The sequence below is a fragment of the Cetorhinus maximus genome, chromosome X (assembly GCF_964194155.1).
Source record: "Cetorhinus maximus chromosome X, sCetMax3.hap1.1, whole genome shotgun sequence".
Lineage (NCBI taxonomy): Eukaryota > Metazoa > Chordata > Chondrichthyes > Lamniformes > Cetorhinidae > Cetorhinus > Cetorhinus maximus.
In genome coordinates, this window is record NC_135917.1 from 11,341,256 (window position 1) to 11,358,877 (window position 17,622).

Genomic DNA, 17,622 nt, shown 5'->3' on the forward strand with positions numbered 1-17,622 from the left:
TTGTTTACAGCCATGGCCAAAGTCCACACCAACAGCTATCACCTGAGTTGCACTAATGGGGGTAATTTTGATCCGGAACATGTGCACTGCCTTAGTTTGGCCTGGTCACCCATGCTTTTATGCTTCTGGCCCTTTGCTGAGCTGCCTCCTCTCTTCGGCAAAACAGCAGCAGCCTCCAACATGGCTGTCACCTCCCTTTGCTACTGACGCCAGTCAGGCAGCTCCCGCTTCCTAGAGGCACTCGCTGACACTAATTGGATACCCAGCTTGCCTCCTGCCCAATTAAGGTATTTAGCATTCAAAAATAGCATTGCATAAGCGACGCAGTTGAGGTGTGGGGGTCGGGTAGTATTCACCCCAACCCCGCTTTGGTAATCCAGCCTGAACAGCCTGGGGGGGAGGGGGTGCAGCTTCCCATTGTGGGCTGTTAATGAACAGTTCGGGAGTATCATGGAAGCGCAGGATGGTTACAGCACAGAAGGAGGCCATTCTGCCCACCCAGCCCATGCCAACTCTCTGCAGGGGCAATTCAGCTGGCAGTTTTGACTGAACCCATCCAGGGGGAAGCGAGCAGCTTCAGGTCCCATGCCAGGTTTCAGCTTCCTCCAGCCGAAGCCAATGGAGCGTGGCATAAAACGGGTGTGCAATATGTGCCCCCTGGGCAGGTTAGGTTCAAACTACCATCCACATGGTGTAGGAATTGAAAGCCTCCTTTCCGATTCCTGGAGAGGCTCAGTCCCTTCAAAAGCCTCAGATCCCCCAAAGCTTTCCGTCTAATTGGAAGTCTCGCAAATAATATCGGGTGCAGCCTTATTCCTGGCAAGAGTGAAAAGCAAGATGTTCGTAGGATGTGGGTTACCGCCCAGCCCTGGGTGCCCTTGAGAAGTTGGTAGTGCACCTTCTTCTAGAAGGGCTGCAGCCTAGGCGCTGCCACAGTTCAGGGAGGTAGGACGTGGCAGGGTTTTGGTCCTAGTCCAAGTCAGGATGGGGCGAGACTTGGAGGCGGCCCTTGGCGTCATGGCTCTCGAGATGGTGGAGCTTAAAGGGTTTTCTGAGCTAGATTCATAGGCCAGGAGTTTTAGGATGGTGGGTTTCCCTTCCCACCATCCGAAGAGTCGGCGGAGGACACATCCCCGCCGACACTGCCTGCCCGGCCGCCATTTCACGCTCCAAAGAGTGTGAATAGGCTGGTGGCGGGACTTCCACCCCCCTCACAGTCTGATTGGCCAACAGCTCCCTCGTCCCAGCACCACCAGAAGCTGCACACTCTTTAGGATTGGGCCATTTAGCGCTCACAGCACATCCCTGTAAATCGAAATCACTGCAACCACAGTGCACTTGTGGTAATGATCATTAGGTGCTGGAATGACTCAGTTGAAGTTCCCCAAATATTGGTCACGTCACAATATACGTGGAGAAGACGGTTTGCAGAATCCCAGAGATTGGTGCCTACCTCGAAGGGAAAAACAGTCAAAACTGGGAAATAAGAATATTGGTCTGAACTGGTCTTGTATACCTTAAAATGGAACACCAGTAAAACTGGGAAATAAGAATACTGGTCTGAACTGGTCTTGTAAACCTTAAAATGGGACACCAGTAAAACCTGGGAAATAAGAATACTGGTCCGAACTGGTCTTGTATACCTTAAAATGGAACACCAGTAAAACTGGGGAAATAAGAATACTGGTCTGAACTGGTCTTGTATACATTAAAATGGAACACCAGTAAAACTGGGGAAATAAGAATACTGGCCTGAACTGGTCTTGTATACCTTAAAATGGAACACCAGTAAAACTGGGAAATAAGAATACTCAGGCCAGAGCAGCAGCCGAGTGGGAGAATTAAACCTGCATCTCCTCCTCTTTGTAGCGTCATGTGCTCACTCTCCAATATGGACACAGACACACCATTGAAGTTTAGGCTAAGGGTGAAAAGAACCGAAGACAATGGGGAGCAGTGGTTAAAGGATACCAAGCTTAATATTAAGATTGAAGACTACAGGATCCAGAGCAGAATGAAGGAGGTTAGGTTACAGCTGGAGGTGGTCCAAAAGAATGAGTTAGAGAAGGAGACAATGTGATTAGTTTTGATTTCAGGATACAGAGAGAAATGTGGATGGGGTGTTTGAAGTTTAGGAGGAAGAAAAGAGGTAAGTTCAGAGGGAAATAGGCCAAAGTAGGTAAAATAAAATTAAGGGAGCTAAGGAAGGCTGTCAAAGGCAGAGGTTGGAGGCCAAAGTTCAAAGGTTGTACCAGTTGATTGAACTTGAAAGAGAAGTAAAGAAACTGTAGGGGAGAAATTGGACCTTGCTTTGCCCAAGTTTTGGGCGCAAAATAGGTCCATAACCTGACAATTTTCATTGCCTATCATACATGACTGAAGCAGACAGGAAGTGGGGAGATCACCATATTGGCTTGGGTGCCCCGTAGTTGTCCTGGAACCAGCCTGAAACGAGTTTTAGGTCCATTGCCAAGGTAAATATAGGGCTTAAAAGGTACTTTATTTCCTTTGTTGAATTGGACTGTGCCTGACCGCAGCATGTCAAACTTCTGGCAGTGATAAGGAAGAGTGTGAGAGGAAAGGATTAGCACTTAGGTGAAACGACAGTGAGCCCTCCACAGAAAAGAGGACTTTCAGTTGGCAGAACGAGTCACTGGGCAATTGCCAGGCTTGGAGGAAACACAGAGGAAACACAGCTCATTCCATTTTAATGTTGGGGACACGCTTCTGCTGCACTGGTTCTTGTAAGGACAAAGGTCAAATTGGCTTTTGAAATATACATGTCGACATGTGTTTAGGCTCATGATATTTCGGGCTAACAATAGGAAGGTTTTGCATGTCATCCTCCCAACCTCACAGTTTTTGAAGTTGCAAACGTTTGTGAATGGATCAAACTGTACCTTTGTAGAAAATGTTGATACTCCTTTTCTCTCCTTTGCTTCACCTCTTGGAGTTCTGCTGCGTCAAAGGCCAGCTCCAACTTGGTAACAGATGCTTGACTGATGAAGTTGCTTAATGAATTCCCCTCTTCTTCACAACTGCAGTCATTTCTTGTGAGCTGCCTACAGGAAAAAAAAACGATGAGAGGAGATAAACACAGTCACCCTCGATACAATCCAGGTGCTGGGAGACCTCCCCCAGGCATTGCTCACAGATAGCCCTGAACCCAGGGCACGGGTTCAGATGCAGTACTGGCCAAGATGACGGGACTTATGGCGGATGACCTTATCATGTTACTTTCTCGCAATTTCCATGCAGCCATTATTTTGAGGGCCGGAACTTCTTGTACTCATTCCTGTCAGCCGTAGAAATGCGTAGAATTTACAGCACAAAAACAGACCATTCGGTCCAACTAGACTGTATTTACCATCCATGAGAGTGTTATGAAAGTATAATAATTTTCATAATATTTTTCTGGTTTGTTGTAATGTAGGTTTATGGGTGTGAGTGTAGATAGTTCTGTCTGTGTGATTTAATTACATTTGGAGTCAGGTAGATTGCAAGCTTGGAATTATCAAAAGAAGCTAGGTGTAGAAATGTACTTGAAATGCTAATGAGTAAACATGGATGCTGGCTTAGCATGTAAGGTGTGAAGGAAATTAGCATTTTTAGATAAGTGAAGGGATTGTTTGGATTTCAAAGGGATGTTAGTCTGTTTACAACTAGCCAGATAAGCAAGGCTAAGGAGCATGTTTATTTTTTCCCAAAGGTTACTAACAATATTGACAACATGAAAGTTTTTATATTATGGGAAAGGTACAGTTCCAAAGACATATGGAACAATGGAGTTTACATATTAAAGACAGAGAAACACATGTAAAGGAGAATGAAAGGCTATGTGAGGAGAGAGCCACGTACAATATAACAGGAGTGTTTGGTACAGCCTTGAAAAGACCTCCAGCTATTTGTGCATAAGTCTGCTATGTAAAGTAACTGAAATTGGAGAAAACCATTTGGAATTCCACTGTCAAGTGGGTACGGTCTTAGCTTGCTGTTTTTTAAAAATCTAAAATCTATTTTGGACTGTTGCCTTAAAGGGCGGGGGGTGTAACAGGGAGTCAGGTTAATTAGGAATTTTAAGAGTTGTTATAGTATTAAGTAATTGTAGTCTTATGTATGTGCTTAAAATCTTTTATTTTGTTCATAAATATTTTAAATTAATTTTTAAAATCTTTTAAGGTCCTGGTGGACTCATTACTTCTGAATTCAGTGCACAATTCTCGTAATAAATACAAATTGCAAAACCGTTGTGATCGTGTCGCCAAGTTCCCCTTGTGGATTTGATCTGCCATGTCACAAGAGTAAATAATGTAATTCACATTTATATACCCTGGTCTCATAATCCTTCATCTCTTTAGCCTTTGGTGGGCATAATTGAGGGTGCAGAATACTAGACTTTTCTACTTGCCCATTCCAAGTCCTAACCTCCACTGCCCCCGTTCCACCCTTATCCACCCCGACTCTGCCATTGGAAATCCAACATTCTTCCACAATAAAGATTGTAGTTTTTCTAGCTTTTATAGAAGAAATAAAATATAGATTGCAGCCAGAGCAGGTAAGAGTACTGGTCTGAACTGGTCTTTTATACCTTAAAATGGAACACCAGTAAAAACTGGGAAATAAGAGTACTGGTCTGAACTGGTCTTGTATACCTTAAAATGGAACACCAGTAAAAAACTGGGAAATAAGAATACTGGTCCGAACTGGTCTTGTATACCTTAAAATGGAACACCAGTAAAAACTGGGAAATAAGAATACTGGTCTGAACTGGTCTTGTATACCTTAAAATGGGACACCAGTAAAACTGGGAAATAAGAATACTGGTCTGAACTGGTCTTGTAAACCTTAAAATGGGACACCAGTAAAACTGGGAAATAAGAATACTGGTCTGAACTGGTCTTGTATACCTTAAAATGGGACACCAGTAAAACTGGGAAATAAGAATACTGGTCCGAACTGGTCTTGTAAACCTTAAAATGGAACACCAGCAAAACTGGGAAATAAGAGTACTGGTCCGAACTGGTCTTGTATACCTTAAAATGGGACACCAGTAAAACTGGGAAATAAGAATACTGGTCTGAACTGGTCTTGTATACCTTAAAATGGAACACCAGTAAAACTGGGAAATAAGAATACTGGTCCGAACTGGTCTTGTAAACCTTAAAATGGAACACCAGCAAAACTGGGAAATAAGAATACTGGTCTGAACTGTTTTTCCCTTCTGGGCAGCATTAAAACCTCAGGTTAGGAAACCTCCATATATCTGGGACGTGCAGGCTGTTAGATTTGTACATTTTCATCGAAGGTTCATGGTTTTTCATGATAGCCAAAGGGTGCATTTTGCTTCCCAATTTGTCCCTTGTTGTAAATAGTACATTGCTCTCCCATGATAATATTCACCTTTATCTTTCTTCTATTATTAACACCCGCGCCATGTGCTCTAACTCAGAGGTGGAAACCATATTCCCAGACCAGTACCAATATTGCTGGCATGGACTGCAGCGGTTCAAGAAGGCAGCTCACCACCACCTTCTCAAGGGCAACTAGGGATGGGCAGTAAATGCTGGCCCAGCCAGCGAAGCCCACATCCCCTCAGTCTTCTCTTTCTCGAGAGAAAAGAGACCTAGCCAGTTCCTGAAAGATCTTTCTTGATGTTATGACTTCATGTAATCTGTGTACATCCTTTTTTTTTCACCCTGTCTAGATCTTCCAAGTCTTTTTTGTGATATAGAGACCAGAACCATGCACAATATCTTTGATGTTCCACCAATTTAAACCGCTGCAGTCCATGTGGTGTAGGTACACCCACAGTGCTGTTAGGGAGGGAGTTCCAGGATTTTGACCCAGCGACACTGAAGGAACGGTGATATATTTCCAAGTCAGGATGGTGATTGACTTGGAGGGGAACTTCCAGGTGGTAGTGTTCCATGTGTTTGTTGCCCTTGTCATGGTAGCAGTCACGGGTTTGGAAGGTGCTGTCTAAGGAGCCTTGGTGAGTTCCTGCAGTGCATCTTGTAGATGGTACACACTGCTGCTACTGTGCGTCGGTGGTGGAGGGAGTGAATGTTTGTGGATGGGGTGCCAATCAAGCGGGGCTGCTTTATCCTGGACAGTGTTGAGCTTCTTGAGTGTTGTGGGAGCTGCACTCATCCAGGCAAGTGGAGAGTATTCCATCACACTCCTGACTTGTGCCTTGTAGATGGTGGACAGGCTTTGGGGAGTCAGGAGGTGAGTTACTGGCTGCAGGATTCCCAGCCTCTGACCTGCTCTGGCAGTTCAGGCCAGTGGGTGACCTTATGTTCCAAGTTGACTGCAGCTACCCTTCCTGCAGATGGCAAAGCTCTGTAACAAACGCCCTGCTGATCCAAAAGAAGCTAATGCAGTTGCCCTCGGTCAAAGGCAGTCATGCCAAATTGTGCCAATTACGCTCTGCAGACATTCTTTGATCCCGGTTGGTCTCCCTCGCATGGCTTCATCCACCTTGTTCCACTCGACATGATGCATTTTAAAAATAAACTTACAGTGAGGAGCCTTGTAACTGTAATATTAATATCAGGTCTAAAAGTCACAATGCATGAGCTGGAAACTTATAACGCCCTGCAATACGGCAATTTTTCGGAGTCTGCCACCTTGGTGTTCTGAGGGACCCTTTCCCTCAAAAAGTCAACCCTTGACCCCACCATCGTTGCAAACTACTGTCCCATCTCCAACCTCCCTTCCCTCTCCAAAGTCCTTGAACATGTTGTCACCTCCCAAATCCATTCCCATCTTTCCCGGAACTCCATGTTTGAATCCCTCCAATCAGGTTTCTGCCCCTGATACTGAAACAGTCTCTTATCAAAGTCACAAATGACATCCTGTGTGACTGTGACACAGGTAACCTTTCTCTCCTCGTCCTTCTCGACCTGTCTGCAGCCTTTGACACGGTTTGACCACACCATCCTCCTCCAACACCTCTCCACTGTCGTCCAGCTGGGTGGGACCTGCTCTCACCTGGTTCCATTCTTATCCATCTAATCGGAGCCAGAGAATCACTGGAAATGGCTTCTCTTCCTGCTCCTGAACCGTTACCTCTGGTGTCCCCCCCAAGGATCTATCCTTGACCCCCTCCTATTTCTCATCTACATGCTGCCCCTCAGTGACACCATCCGAAAGCACAGTGTTAGTTTTCACATGTACGTTGATGACACCCAGCTCTACCTCACCCCCACCTCTCTCAACTCCCCCACTGGTGCTAAATTATCAGACTGCTTATCCGACACCCAGTACTGGCTGAGCAGAAATTTCCTCCAGTTAAATATTGAGAAGACTGGCACCATTGTTTTCAGTCCCTATTCCAAACTCATCTGCCTAACCACCAACTCCAGCCTTCTCTCTGGCAACCGTTTGAGATTAAAACAGCCTGTTCACAACTGTGGTGTAATATTTCATCCATAGATTAACTTTTTAATGATCCCCATAAAGAACAATAACTTTTAAAAAGAAATGTGAACTTCCAGTGAATGACTGAAAGGATCACACAACAAGATTTCAAGTTTTAAGACTTTTACTTTAATGCACAAATTAAAAGCAACATTGACTGAACACTGTTTCAGTAGGCAACTTATTCTTTCTCTCTCTCTCTGGAAAATTGGCCTTCTCTGTGAGGTTCAGTGATATATTTAGGGAAAGCTGTAAACTAATCCTAAAATGGCTTCCTATGGACTCATTCCCTCCCAAGCGCCATCTCCATGGCAATGTGAATCACATGGTATCCCTTATATCCAGGTAGAAATGCTAATTCGCTGCCCTCTGGACATTCCACCAACTCCATTCTATCTTGGAATTAAATAGGCAGTTTAAAGTATAACTGCTTATAAATCCTGACATTCCTAACATCACCCTGGGACCTGGGGACGAACAGTCTATCCAGTGTCAGCATAGCTGCCCTGGTCATTGTTTACAGGTGTGAATAGCTTTCACCTTCTTCCCAGTAAAACAACCTGCATCCCACTCCCCCCTTTAACAATCAGGCCGCCCAGGCTTGTTGTCAGCAGAATTCAGAGCAGGTCACATGACCCCTTCATTCCTCTATTTTACCCTAATTAAAGAGACAGTCCCAAAACATAATGATCTTACAAACGTCATATTTGTAACAACCTCATACCACATATTCGCACCATCACCAAGGCTGTCTATTTCCACCTCTTTAAAATCACTCGACTCTACCCCTACCTCGGCTTATCCACTGCTGAAACCCTCATCCATGCCTTCATTGCTTCTCAACTCAACTATTCCAACACACTCCTGGCTGCTTTCCCGCATTCTACCCTCTGTAAACTTGAAGTCACCCAAACTTCTGCTGCCCGTGTCCTTATTCACACTGAGACCCATTCAACCCTCGCTAACTCGCTGACCTACATTGATTCCCGGTCAACTAAGACCTCGATGTTAAAATTCCCATCCTTGTTTTAAAAATCCCTCTATGGTATCAGCCCTCCCTATTTTCTGTAATCTCCTCCAGGCCCACAGCCCTCTGAGATATCTGCACTCATCCAATTCTGGCTTCTTGAGTGTTCGTGATTTTAATCGCTGCAATTGTATAGGGCTATGGTAAGACCACAGCTGGAGTACTGTTTGGTATGCTTGACTAAGGAACAATATACTTGCTTTGGACGTGGTACAGTGAAGGCTCACTAGATTGGTTCAGGATGAAAGGGTTGTCCTACAATGAGAGTATGAGTAAATTGAGCCGATATTCTCTGACTTTTGAACATGAGAAACATAACAATATAAGAAATAGGAGCAAGAGGAGGCCATTCCCCTTGAAGTGTCTTTGTACCCCCTGCGATGGGGCTAAGACCTCACACAATATTTTAATAAAATATATATATAGATATGTATCCTCATAGCTAATTTTTAAAATGTTAAATACTGGACAAAGACCTTATTTAAATTGGCTGAGGCTATGTCTGCATGGAATCTTGAACAAAAGGAGCTATTTGGCAGTATCCATGAAATTTGCCCCTCGTTATCCCCGAAGAGGCGCTAACGACCCCTGTGGACTGCAGAGACCAAATTTAAAGGGAACCAGACAAAGGCTACCTGCATTTCAGAACTCAGGCTGTCAAACCAGAGTCTACTAGGCTGCTAAGACAAAGGACCCTGTAACCTTCCTGTAAGACTTAATGGTTGGAGCATTCACAATCTCAGCCACCCAGACAAAGGGATTCACACCCTTTGTCAAAGCTGAAGTGGAGAGGTGGGCATCATGTGACATGACACCCCCCCCCCACCGCCCCTCCACTCAGCTGACGGGACCAGTCATATTGCCTTGTGGAGCTGCAAAGCTCAGTCTGCCATTTTTCCATCTACTAAGCAGCAGCATAGAAAGGGAGCTCTGTCCAGGTTTGAACCCCGTCTCCAATGTTTCTGCTGGAACTCCTGAACTTCTGTACCACTGCCTACAAGACTAATTCATTTTTAAGGCAAGGGTGATGAGAATTTTAACATCGAGGCCTTACTTGACCGGGAGTCAATGTAGGTCAGCGAGTTAGCGAGGGTTGAATGGGTCTCAGTGTGGATAAGGACATGGGCAGAGTTTTGGATGACTTCAAGTTTACAGGTGGTAGAATGTGGGAGAGCAGCCAGTGGTGGGTTGTAATAGCTGAGTCGAGAGGTAATAAAGGTATGAATGAGGGTTTCCACAGTGGATAAGCCAAAGCAGGGGTAGAGTTGAGGGATTTTAAGGAGGTGGAAACAGACAACCTTGGTGATGGTTATTAATAGAAATTGGATTACACCAAAACTAAGGGGTTGGGAAATACACCACTGCTTATAAAGGGGGAAAGCGAAATCAAAATTTCTGTTGATGGACGGGTAGTGAGACAAGAAATCAGGGCTATTTAAATTAACGTTCCCCCCCCACCCCGGCCACTTCCTGTCTGTAACACTCCTCAAAATTCATACTTCATCGTGTGTCATCTGAAAACTTTGGAAATATTACACAGAAGAATCAGAGGTAATCTTGAAACCTACACGATTCTGAAGGGGTTTGACAGGGTAGATACTGAGAGGTTGTTTCCCCTGGCCGGGGAAATCTAGAACACGGGGGCACAGTGTCAGGATAAGGGGCCGATCATTTAGGACTGAGATGAGGAGAAATTTCTTCACTCACAGGGTTGGGAATCTTTAGATTTCTCGACCCCAGAGGGTTGTGGATGTTCTCTTGTCAAGTCTATTCAAGGTTGGGATAAATAGATTTTTGGGGATCAAGGGATATGGGGCGGGGGTGGGAATGTGGAGTTGAAGCCCAAGGTCAGACATAATCGTAATGAATGGTGGATCAGGCCCAAGGGGCCGTATGGTCTACTCCTCCTATTTCTTATGTTCTAAATGCTCCACCATTCTTAGCTGTACCTTCAGCTACCAAGGCTCGAACTCTGGAGTCCCCTTCCTAAACCTCTCCGCCCCTCTTCTCTCTCTCCTCCTTAAAACCTATCTCTTTGACCAAGCTATTGGTCACCTGCCTTGATATCACCGTACATCAAATCTTGCTTTATAATGCCTCTGCGAAGCACCTTGGGACATTTTTATTATGTTAGAGGCCCTATATAAATACAAGTTGTTGTTGGGGCCTTCCTCATCTACATGGCTCAGCTAATCATTAGATAGACCATGAAATCATTGGGAGAATGTTGAGCAGCCTAAGGGTTAGATGGACTTTGCCTTTGAGATTCACTCTTGTCGACCTGTTCTTGAGCACAAACATCAAGGCAGATGCTCCAGTGAAGCACTGAGGGAATGTTGTACTGTTGGAGATGCTGTCTTTGGCTTGTAGATGCAAAAGATCCTGGCCAGGATTTCCCGGTTGGCGAGAGGGTGGTGGGGCCCGCTCGCTGACGCGTAAAATGACGCGGGATGACATCAGACAGAGCTCCCGACCTCACCGCGCCCCATTTCAATTTTCAGGTTGGCGGGGGCCCAGCCAAATCAGCTGTGCGCCCGCCGACCTGTCATAGGCCAATTGAGGCCATTGACAAAGTAATTAAAGTAAATAGTGGACCTGCCCGTTCAACCTTAAGGTTGGCGGGCAGGCTGGGAGTCCTGGCGGGCATTGGAAAAAGCATCAAACCTCACCCACGGGCGAGATGAGGTTTCATGTAGGTTTATAAATTTTTAATAAAAGTGAAACTGAAAGTGATGGACATGTCCCAACTCACGTGACAGTGTCACATGAGGGGACCCTGTCAGGGGAATTTTTTTTTTCTCTCTGTTTCCAATATTTTTTAGTGTGCAGCTGATCTCCCTGAGGCTGCACTTAGCCTCGGGGAGATGAGTGCGTTCTATCGCACGCATGCGCGAAAGAGCGCCCTCCCGGCTCAGGGAATCCCCTCTGCCCGCACATCATCTTCCTTGCAGACGTCACGCTGGGCGGGCCTCAATTGGCCCGCCCACGTAAAATGGCGGCACGTCTCCGATCGGGGGCGCCGCCAATTGGAGGCGCGCCTCCACGCGTCCACTCTTGAACTTCCCCCCACCCCGACGGGGAGAAAATTCTTCCCCCTATTTTGACAAAGAGCATGGGTGGTATCCCCAGAGTCCTGTCCAGTATTTCTCTCTCAACCATCATCACTAAGACAGATAATCTGGTCATTATCACACTGCTGTTTGTGGGATCTTGCTGTGTGCAAGTAGCAATTACTTCGTTACATCAACGAATACATTTCAAAATTGTACTTCACCGACTGAGAAGTGCTTTGGACATTCTGTGATCACACAAGGTGTTATATAAATCCAAGACTTTCTTTTTCTCTTACTCCCAAATATACATAGGGCACTGAAGAATGAAGAGCTTGTTTTTAAATTTGCATCTTCTGATCGATTTGCATGTCACTTTTGTATTTAGTTCTTTATCGTCTCATTAGAAAAGAGAGACTCACCCGACAATAGTCTCTTTCCTTTTATATGGTATATGGGAGTATTGCTCTCCAGGCTTCCTGAACACATACTCAAGTTGGTTGCTTGGAGTACTCAGTGATTTGTAGCCAATGTCCACAGCACATTCAAATTGCCTGTAATACAGGATGAGTATTCCAAGGAGCAGACACACCAGGATCAGACAGCATTGACTCTTCTTGACTTGGCGCATCCTGCAAATGTAAAAGGGGAAAGGTGAAATGGTCTCATTTCTCCCAAGAAACATTTGCAAAACATTCAAGCCCCAACAATTTGCACTTTATGTAGCATATTTAACGTTGAGAGGCACTTCACAGAGATGTAATCAAACCAGAATGGATTCCAAGCCAAAGGAGGTGTAAGGTGGAGCGGCTAAGAAGATATGAGTTTTAAGGACTAGCTTAAAGGAGTAGAAACACTTGGAAAGACAGAGGGATGGAAGGAAGTAATTTCAGAGGTGAGGGCCTTCCCCAGAGTGCAGTGGAGGCAGGGTCATTGAATATTTTTAAGGCGGAGTTAGATTGGTTCTTGATTGACAAGGGAGTCAAAGGTTATCGGGGCTCAGAGGAATGTGGAGCTGAGGCCACAATCAGATCAGCCACGATCTTATTGAATGGCGGAGCATCTCGAGGGGCCGAATGGCCTACTTCTCTTCCTAATTCGTGTGTTAGACAATTGAAGACACTGGTCGGGCACTGGAGGTGGGGGCCGCATGAGGGAATAGAGCTGAGGACGTGTAAGCTTGAGGGTGGGGAGGCCTTGCAAGAGATAGGGAGGGATAAGACCATGAATTTGAGCGCAGATGAGAATTTTAAATTTCAACCACTGGTAACCAATGTCGGTCCACAAAGGCTAATGTGAAGGGGGTTTGGTACAGGACACAGACAGCAGAGGTTTGGGTGAGCTGGCGTTTACGAAAGGTGGAGGATGGGGTGCCAACCTGGAGAGTGTTGGAATAGTCAAATCTTAAGGTGATATAGGCACAGATGAGAGTTTCAGCCAGAGACGTACTGAGGCCCTGCTCCTGCAGAACCAACTCCGATGGACGGGCCATTGCATCTGGATGCCCGAAAACCACCTCCCTCGGCGAGTTCTCTTCTCACAGCTCTCTATTGGCCGGGCCTCAAAGGGCAACCCAAAGGAAAAGGTATAAGGATACGCTCAAGGTCGCCCTAAAGCACGGAGGCATTAACACCGCTGACTGGGAGGAGAATGCTGCCAATCGCTCAGCATGGCACCACCTGGCCCAACAAGGCGCCAAGCCACTCCGAGGCCCAGCGACCCGACAGCGAGGCAGCGCCAGAGGAAGGAGGAGGAAACCAACCCGGGGCTGCGAGTTCCACTCCCCTGTGCAACAATCTGCCCCTCCCCCCACAGCGGAAGAAGATGTGGATCCAAAATTGGCCTCCTCAAGACACCTGAAGTCTCAGCAAGCCTGACGGGCATCACCCTCGATTCTGAGGGACCGCCGTTGACGGTTGGGGGTAGAGTGCAGGCAGGCAATGTTGCAGAGGCAGAGGTAAGTGGTCTTTGTCATAGAGAGGATATGGGGGTTGGGCACTCAGCTTGGCATTAAATAGGACGCTGAGACCACAACCAGTTGGCTTTAGCCTGAGATAATGCTGGAAAGGGAGGACTGGGCAAGATTGGAAAGGTAAGGGGCAATAGAAATGAGGGCAGTTCCACTGAGCTGGACAATGCAGGCAACATTGGAGGGAGGTGCGTGTGGTTGACCTAGTCGAAGGCTGAGAGAAATTAGGAAGGATGAGCAGGGATAGTGCATGAAACAGTCACATTGTACGCTAAGCGTTTACTTTGGGCTGGTTCGCTGTTACGGCAGGTTTAAACAAGGAGCTGAGAGAAAGAGGGGTCCAGATCTGGGAGGGGACAAAACATTCAAGAGCTTTGTAGAAAAATGGTAAGGGGAGGGACCAGTGTATTCCAAATTGGATAGACAGAGGGGTCAATATTTTTTTTGAGGAAGGGAGTAGTCATGGCAACTTTAAAGGGAAGGGAACAGCAGCTGAAGAAAGAGAACTCATAATAACATCAGCTAACATAGGGATCAAGAGGGGAAGCTGGGCGGTCAATAATTTAGCTGGAAAGGAGTCGAGGGACCAGGGGGTGGGTCTCATGGACAAGATGAGTTCATGAGGGCATGAGAAGAGATAAGAGAGCAACTAGAGGAGGATGCAATTTCAGGGCTAGGACAGGGAGGAGTTTTAAAGGAGTGATTAGCCTGGTGGGCTGGTGGAGGCGTTAGGAGCAGTGTATATCTTTAAGTTTAATTTATATTTTGTATTTTGGTGTTAAGAAAGGTAAAACCTGGTGTTAGTTTCATTTAAAGGTTTTTGTGGGGAAGATGCCAGGAAGCCTGGGGCCCTGTTTGTATACCTGCATTTTTAATGAGGTTTTACAACTCTTCAAGTGAAGAGATGGGGGTTAGTAGTTTAGTAAAGTTAAAAAGCATAAATGAGAAAAAACTGTGCTGTTGCCTAGCAACAGGGGTTCAGAGACGCACAGAGAGACAGGGAAACACTGAAGGGTGGTCAGTTAATGTGTTTATACCACAGAGTGCAGGCAGAAGGTCTAATCCCTCTAATGAGAAATCCTGCAAGCCTGCTGGGGAACTGAGTTTAGGGAACTCGTGTTTTGCTCTGAAGTTGAAGTAATAGTGAGTTTAAACTGTGGTCTTTGGGTGTCTCAGGGAGAGATACTTGCTGAAGAAAAGCATCTAGTAAATGCTCAGCAACCTGTTGGAAGAAAACAGTTTGAAACTGAGCTAATCAACAAACCTTGGTGTTGAGACAGTGGTAAATCTTCAATGGGCTTTTGTGTTTGTAAGGGTTGCTGGGATAAAAGGACTAGTGTGAGTTTGAATAATTTTCTGATTTGTGTACTGAAATCTTTCCAACCTTTATGTCTAGTGTAGTATAGTTCATTTTATCTTCTTTAATATGTGTTTTTTGTTCTTTGTGTTAACAGTATGCTGGCAGACTCTTGTGAATGTGTTCAATAACTGGCCTCCACGGTTTCTTAAAAAAAAAACAAAGTTAGGATCTACCAAGCCAGGTCTCACTCTAGGATCTGACTTGTCCAGGATTAACATCAGCTGGGATCTTAGAAACATAGAAACTAGGAGCAGGAATAGGCCATTCGGCCCTTCAAGCCTGCTCCGCCATTCATTATGATCATGGCTGATCATCCGACTCAATAGCCTGCTCCTGCTTTCTCCCCATACCCTTTGATCCCTTTCACCCCAAGAGCTATATCTAACTCCTTCTTGAAAACATACAATGTTTTGGTCTCAACTACTTTCTGTGGTAACGAATTCCACAGGCTCACTACTCTCTGGGTGAAGAAATTTCTCCTCATCTCAGTCCTAAATGGTCTACCCCATATCATCAGACTGTGACCCCTGGTTCTGGACTCCCCCACCATCAGGAACATCATTCCTGCATCTACCCTGTCTAGTCCTGTTAGAATTTTATAGGTTTCTATGAGATCCCCCCTCATTCTTCTGAACTCCAGCGAATATAATCCTAATCGATTCAATCTCTCCTTATATGTCAGTCCCACCATCCAAGGAATCAGTCTGGTAAACCTTTGCTGCATTCCCTATATAGCAAGTACATCCTTCCTCAGATAAGGAGACCAAAACTGCACACAATATTCCAGGTGCGGTCTCACCAAGGCCCTGTACAATTGCAGCAAGACATCCCTGCTCCTGTACATACAGAAGGGAGGGATATGGCAGAGGCATGCGATGGTCTCAATCTTAGTGACAAAGAAGTCCATGAGCTCCCTCTTGGGTAAAGTTGAGATTGGATGGAGCAGGGGAGAGGGATTTTAAGGAAATAGTTGGTCATGGAGAAGGGAAACAGCAGGGTTATCTTTCCCACAATGATAATCTTGCAGTGGTGAGTGGCTTTTGGCAAAGGAGAGTGAGACCCAATAGCACAATGTGGTTAAACAAGTTGTGCACCAGATATGCTCAAGTCTGCCTCCTTTGGATTTGAAGGGATGAAACTGGAGGGACAAGCAAGAGAGGAAGAAGGCAGAGAGTGAAGGTTTTGCTGGGGACAAGTGCACAAAAGGTGGACATTGTTGGGTTCCTACAATATGAAAAAGAAATCCATAACTATGTTCAAAGCTTTATTCTTATTGCTTTTTTTTTTAATGGATTTTCTGCTGAACCGAAAAAGATGGCTGCTATAAGTCACATGACCACATGGTTGGCTCTGGGATCTACCACCTGGAGCTACAAGAACAAAAGAATTCCTCTCTCAGTCTGTGGAATCTCACACCTCATTGTCCAAACCTCTTGTAATCAATGAAAGCAGAGGAAGTGCACATGAACTGGGTCCCCATCTGGAACTATCTCAAAAGAGAAAGATCAATATTCATTATACTGGAAGAAATACCAAGAACCACCTCATCTCTCTCCTAAGGAGGAACAATGAAATTCTGGCCAGAAGCACAGAAACTGATTATTGAGCTGAAATTATCCATTAATGTGACATGTCACAAGACCCAAGCCTCTGGCCTTTTTGGACAGTAATAACATTACATCTTTAGCCTCACAAGGAGTCTGCTGTTTAACATCCAACTGGTGAATACCAAGAAGCAAATCTCCAGGCAGACCAACAGCCTGCTCCTCAAGCCCGTCTCTACTTGAAGATCTCCTACCATTGCCTGCAGAACTGATCCAGTCTCTGTGTACCTACTTCATCTTGCGGTATCATCACCAACTGTAAAGTGAGTTCTACAACTCCAGTCCTGGACCAGCTGAACTCCAAAATCCTACGTGAAAGAATTTCTCATTGGACTCGGAGTCTGGACTCAAGAAATCATGTGAACGAATGTTTGTTTCTGTGGCTCTTGTACTGTTACCATCCATAGTTGTGAAACTCTTGTTTTCTATGCCCCCTTTACTGTGTGTGTGTGTGTGCATGAAGTGGAGTGGGATGTTGTGAACACTACTCCCCCGGGTTTTGAATGTAAAATAAACTAACCTTCTGAGTTAATCAAAACTTTAGTTTGCTGTAGGTTATTAGTAAATTGGATCACACAAACCGAGGGTTTGGGAAAACACACCACCACATACTTTAAAAATAATTCAAAATACCTTCTGCTTACGGACAGGTGGTGAGAGGAAATAAGTGTTGTTTGTCTGTCTCTCTCCTGTCTGTAACAACATAAAGAAGTACTTAAGGAGGTCAACAATTGCAGAAGTATTATGGCCAAAAGCTAGATGGCTGGGAGTTTAAAAGTGTAATTCTAAGTGCCAGATGCGTAGGCCTTACGTTCCAACGATTGGCTGATTGAATAAGACAGCATGTTCCTTGGGTTTAGCATAATAGGTAGAGTATAGATCACACAAAACATCTACTACTAGATGTTGGGCAGCACTTGCTGAACAATCCCGACTGCACTAATAGCTACACTAACAACAAATTTAAGATAATCAGTCAAGCTCATAACATGGCTCATTTACACTGGCTAGAAGCAACATACATTCATATACAGAGACCCATTCTCTGCAGACAAAATGAATATGTTCAAGCCTTGCACCTTTTTTGAATTGTCCGGGAGCTTGGGAACCCTTTAGTTTCCTGTTGCTTTCTCCATGGCAACACCTCGGCCAGAGTTGACTTGCTAACCAATCAGCACCCTTTTCTCCTG

The 17,622-nt window shown here is 45.3% G+C and overlaps 1 protein-coding gene across 2 annotated transcripts in view; it reads right to left on the bottom strand.

Annotated features, from left to right (window-relative positions):
* Window positions 1-17,122, bottom strand: part of LOC144672740 (beta-1,4 N-acetylgalactosaminyltransferase 1-like) — an 88,308-nt gene extending 71,186 nt beyond the window's left edge. For both annotated transcript variants that reach the window (XM_078534706.1, XM_078534705.1), the window contains exons 1-3: window positions 17,066-17,122; window positions 11,922-12,131; window positions 2,901-3,062 (exon numbers count right to left, since the gene is read on the bottom strand). In XM_078534706.1, the coding sequence (XP_078390832.1) occupies window positions 2,901-3,062; window positions 11,922-12,130 (371 nt within the window). In that variant the 5' untranslated portion in view covers window position 12,131; window positions 17,066-17,122. The remainder of the gene's footprint in view (window positions 1-2,900; window positions 3,063-11,921; window positions 12,132-17,065) is intronic.
* Window positions 17,123-17,622: the final 500 nt, after the last annotated feature.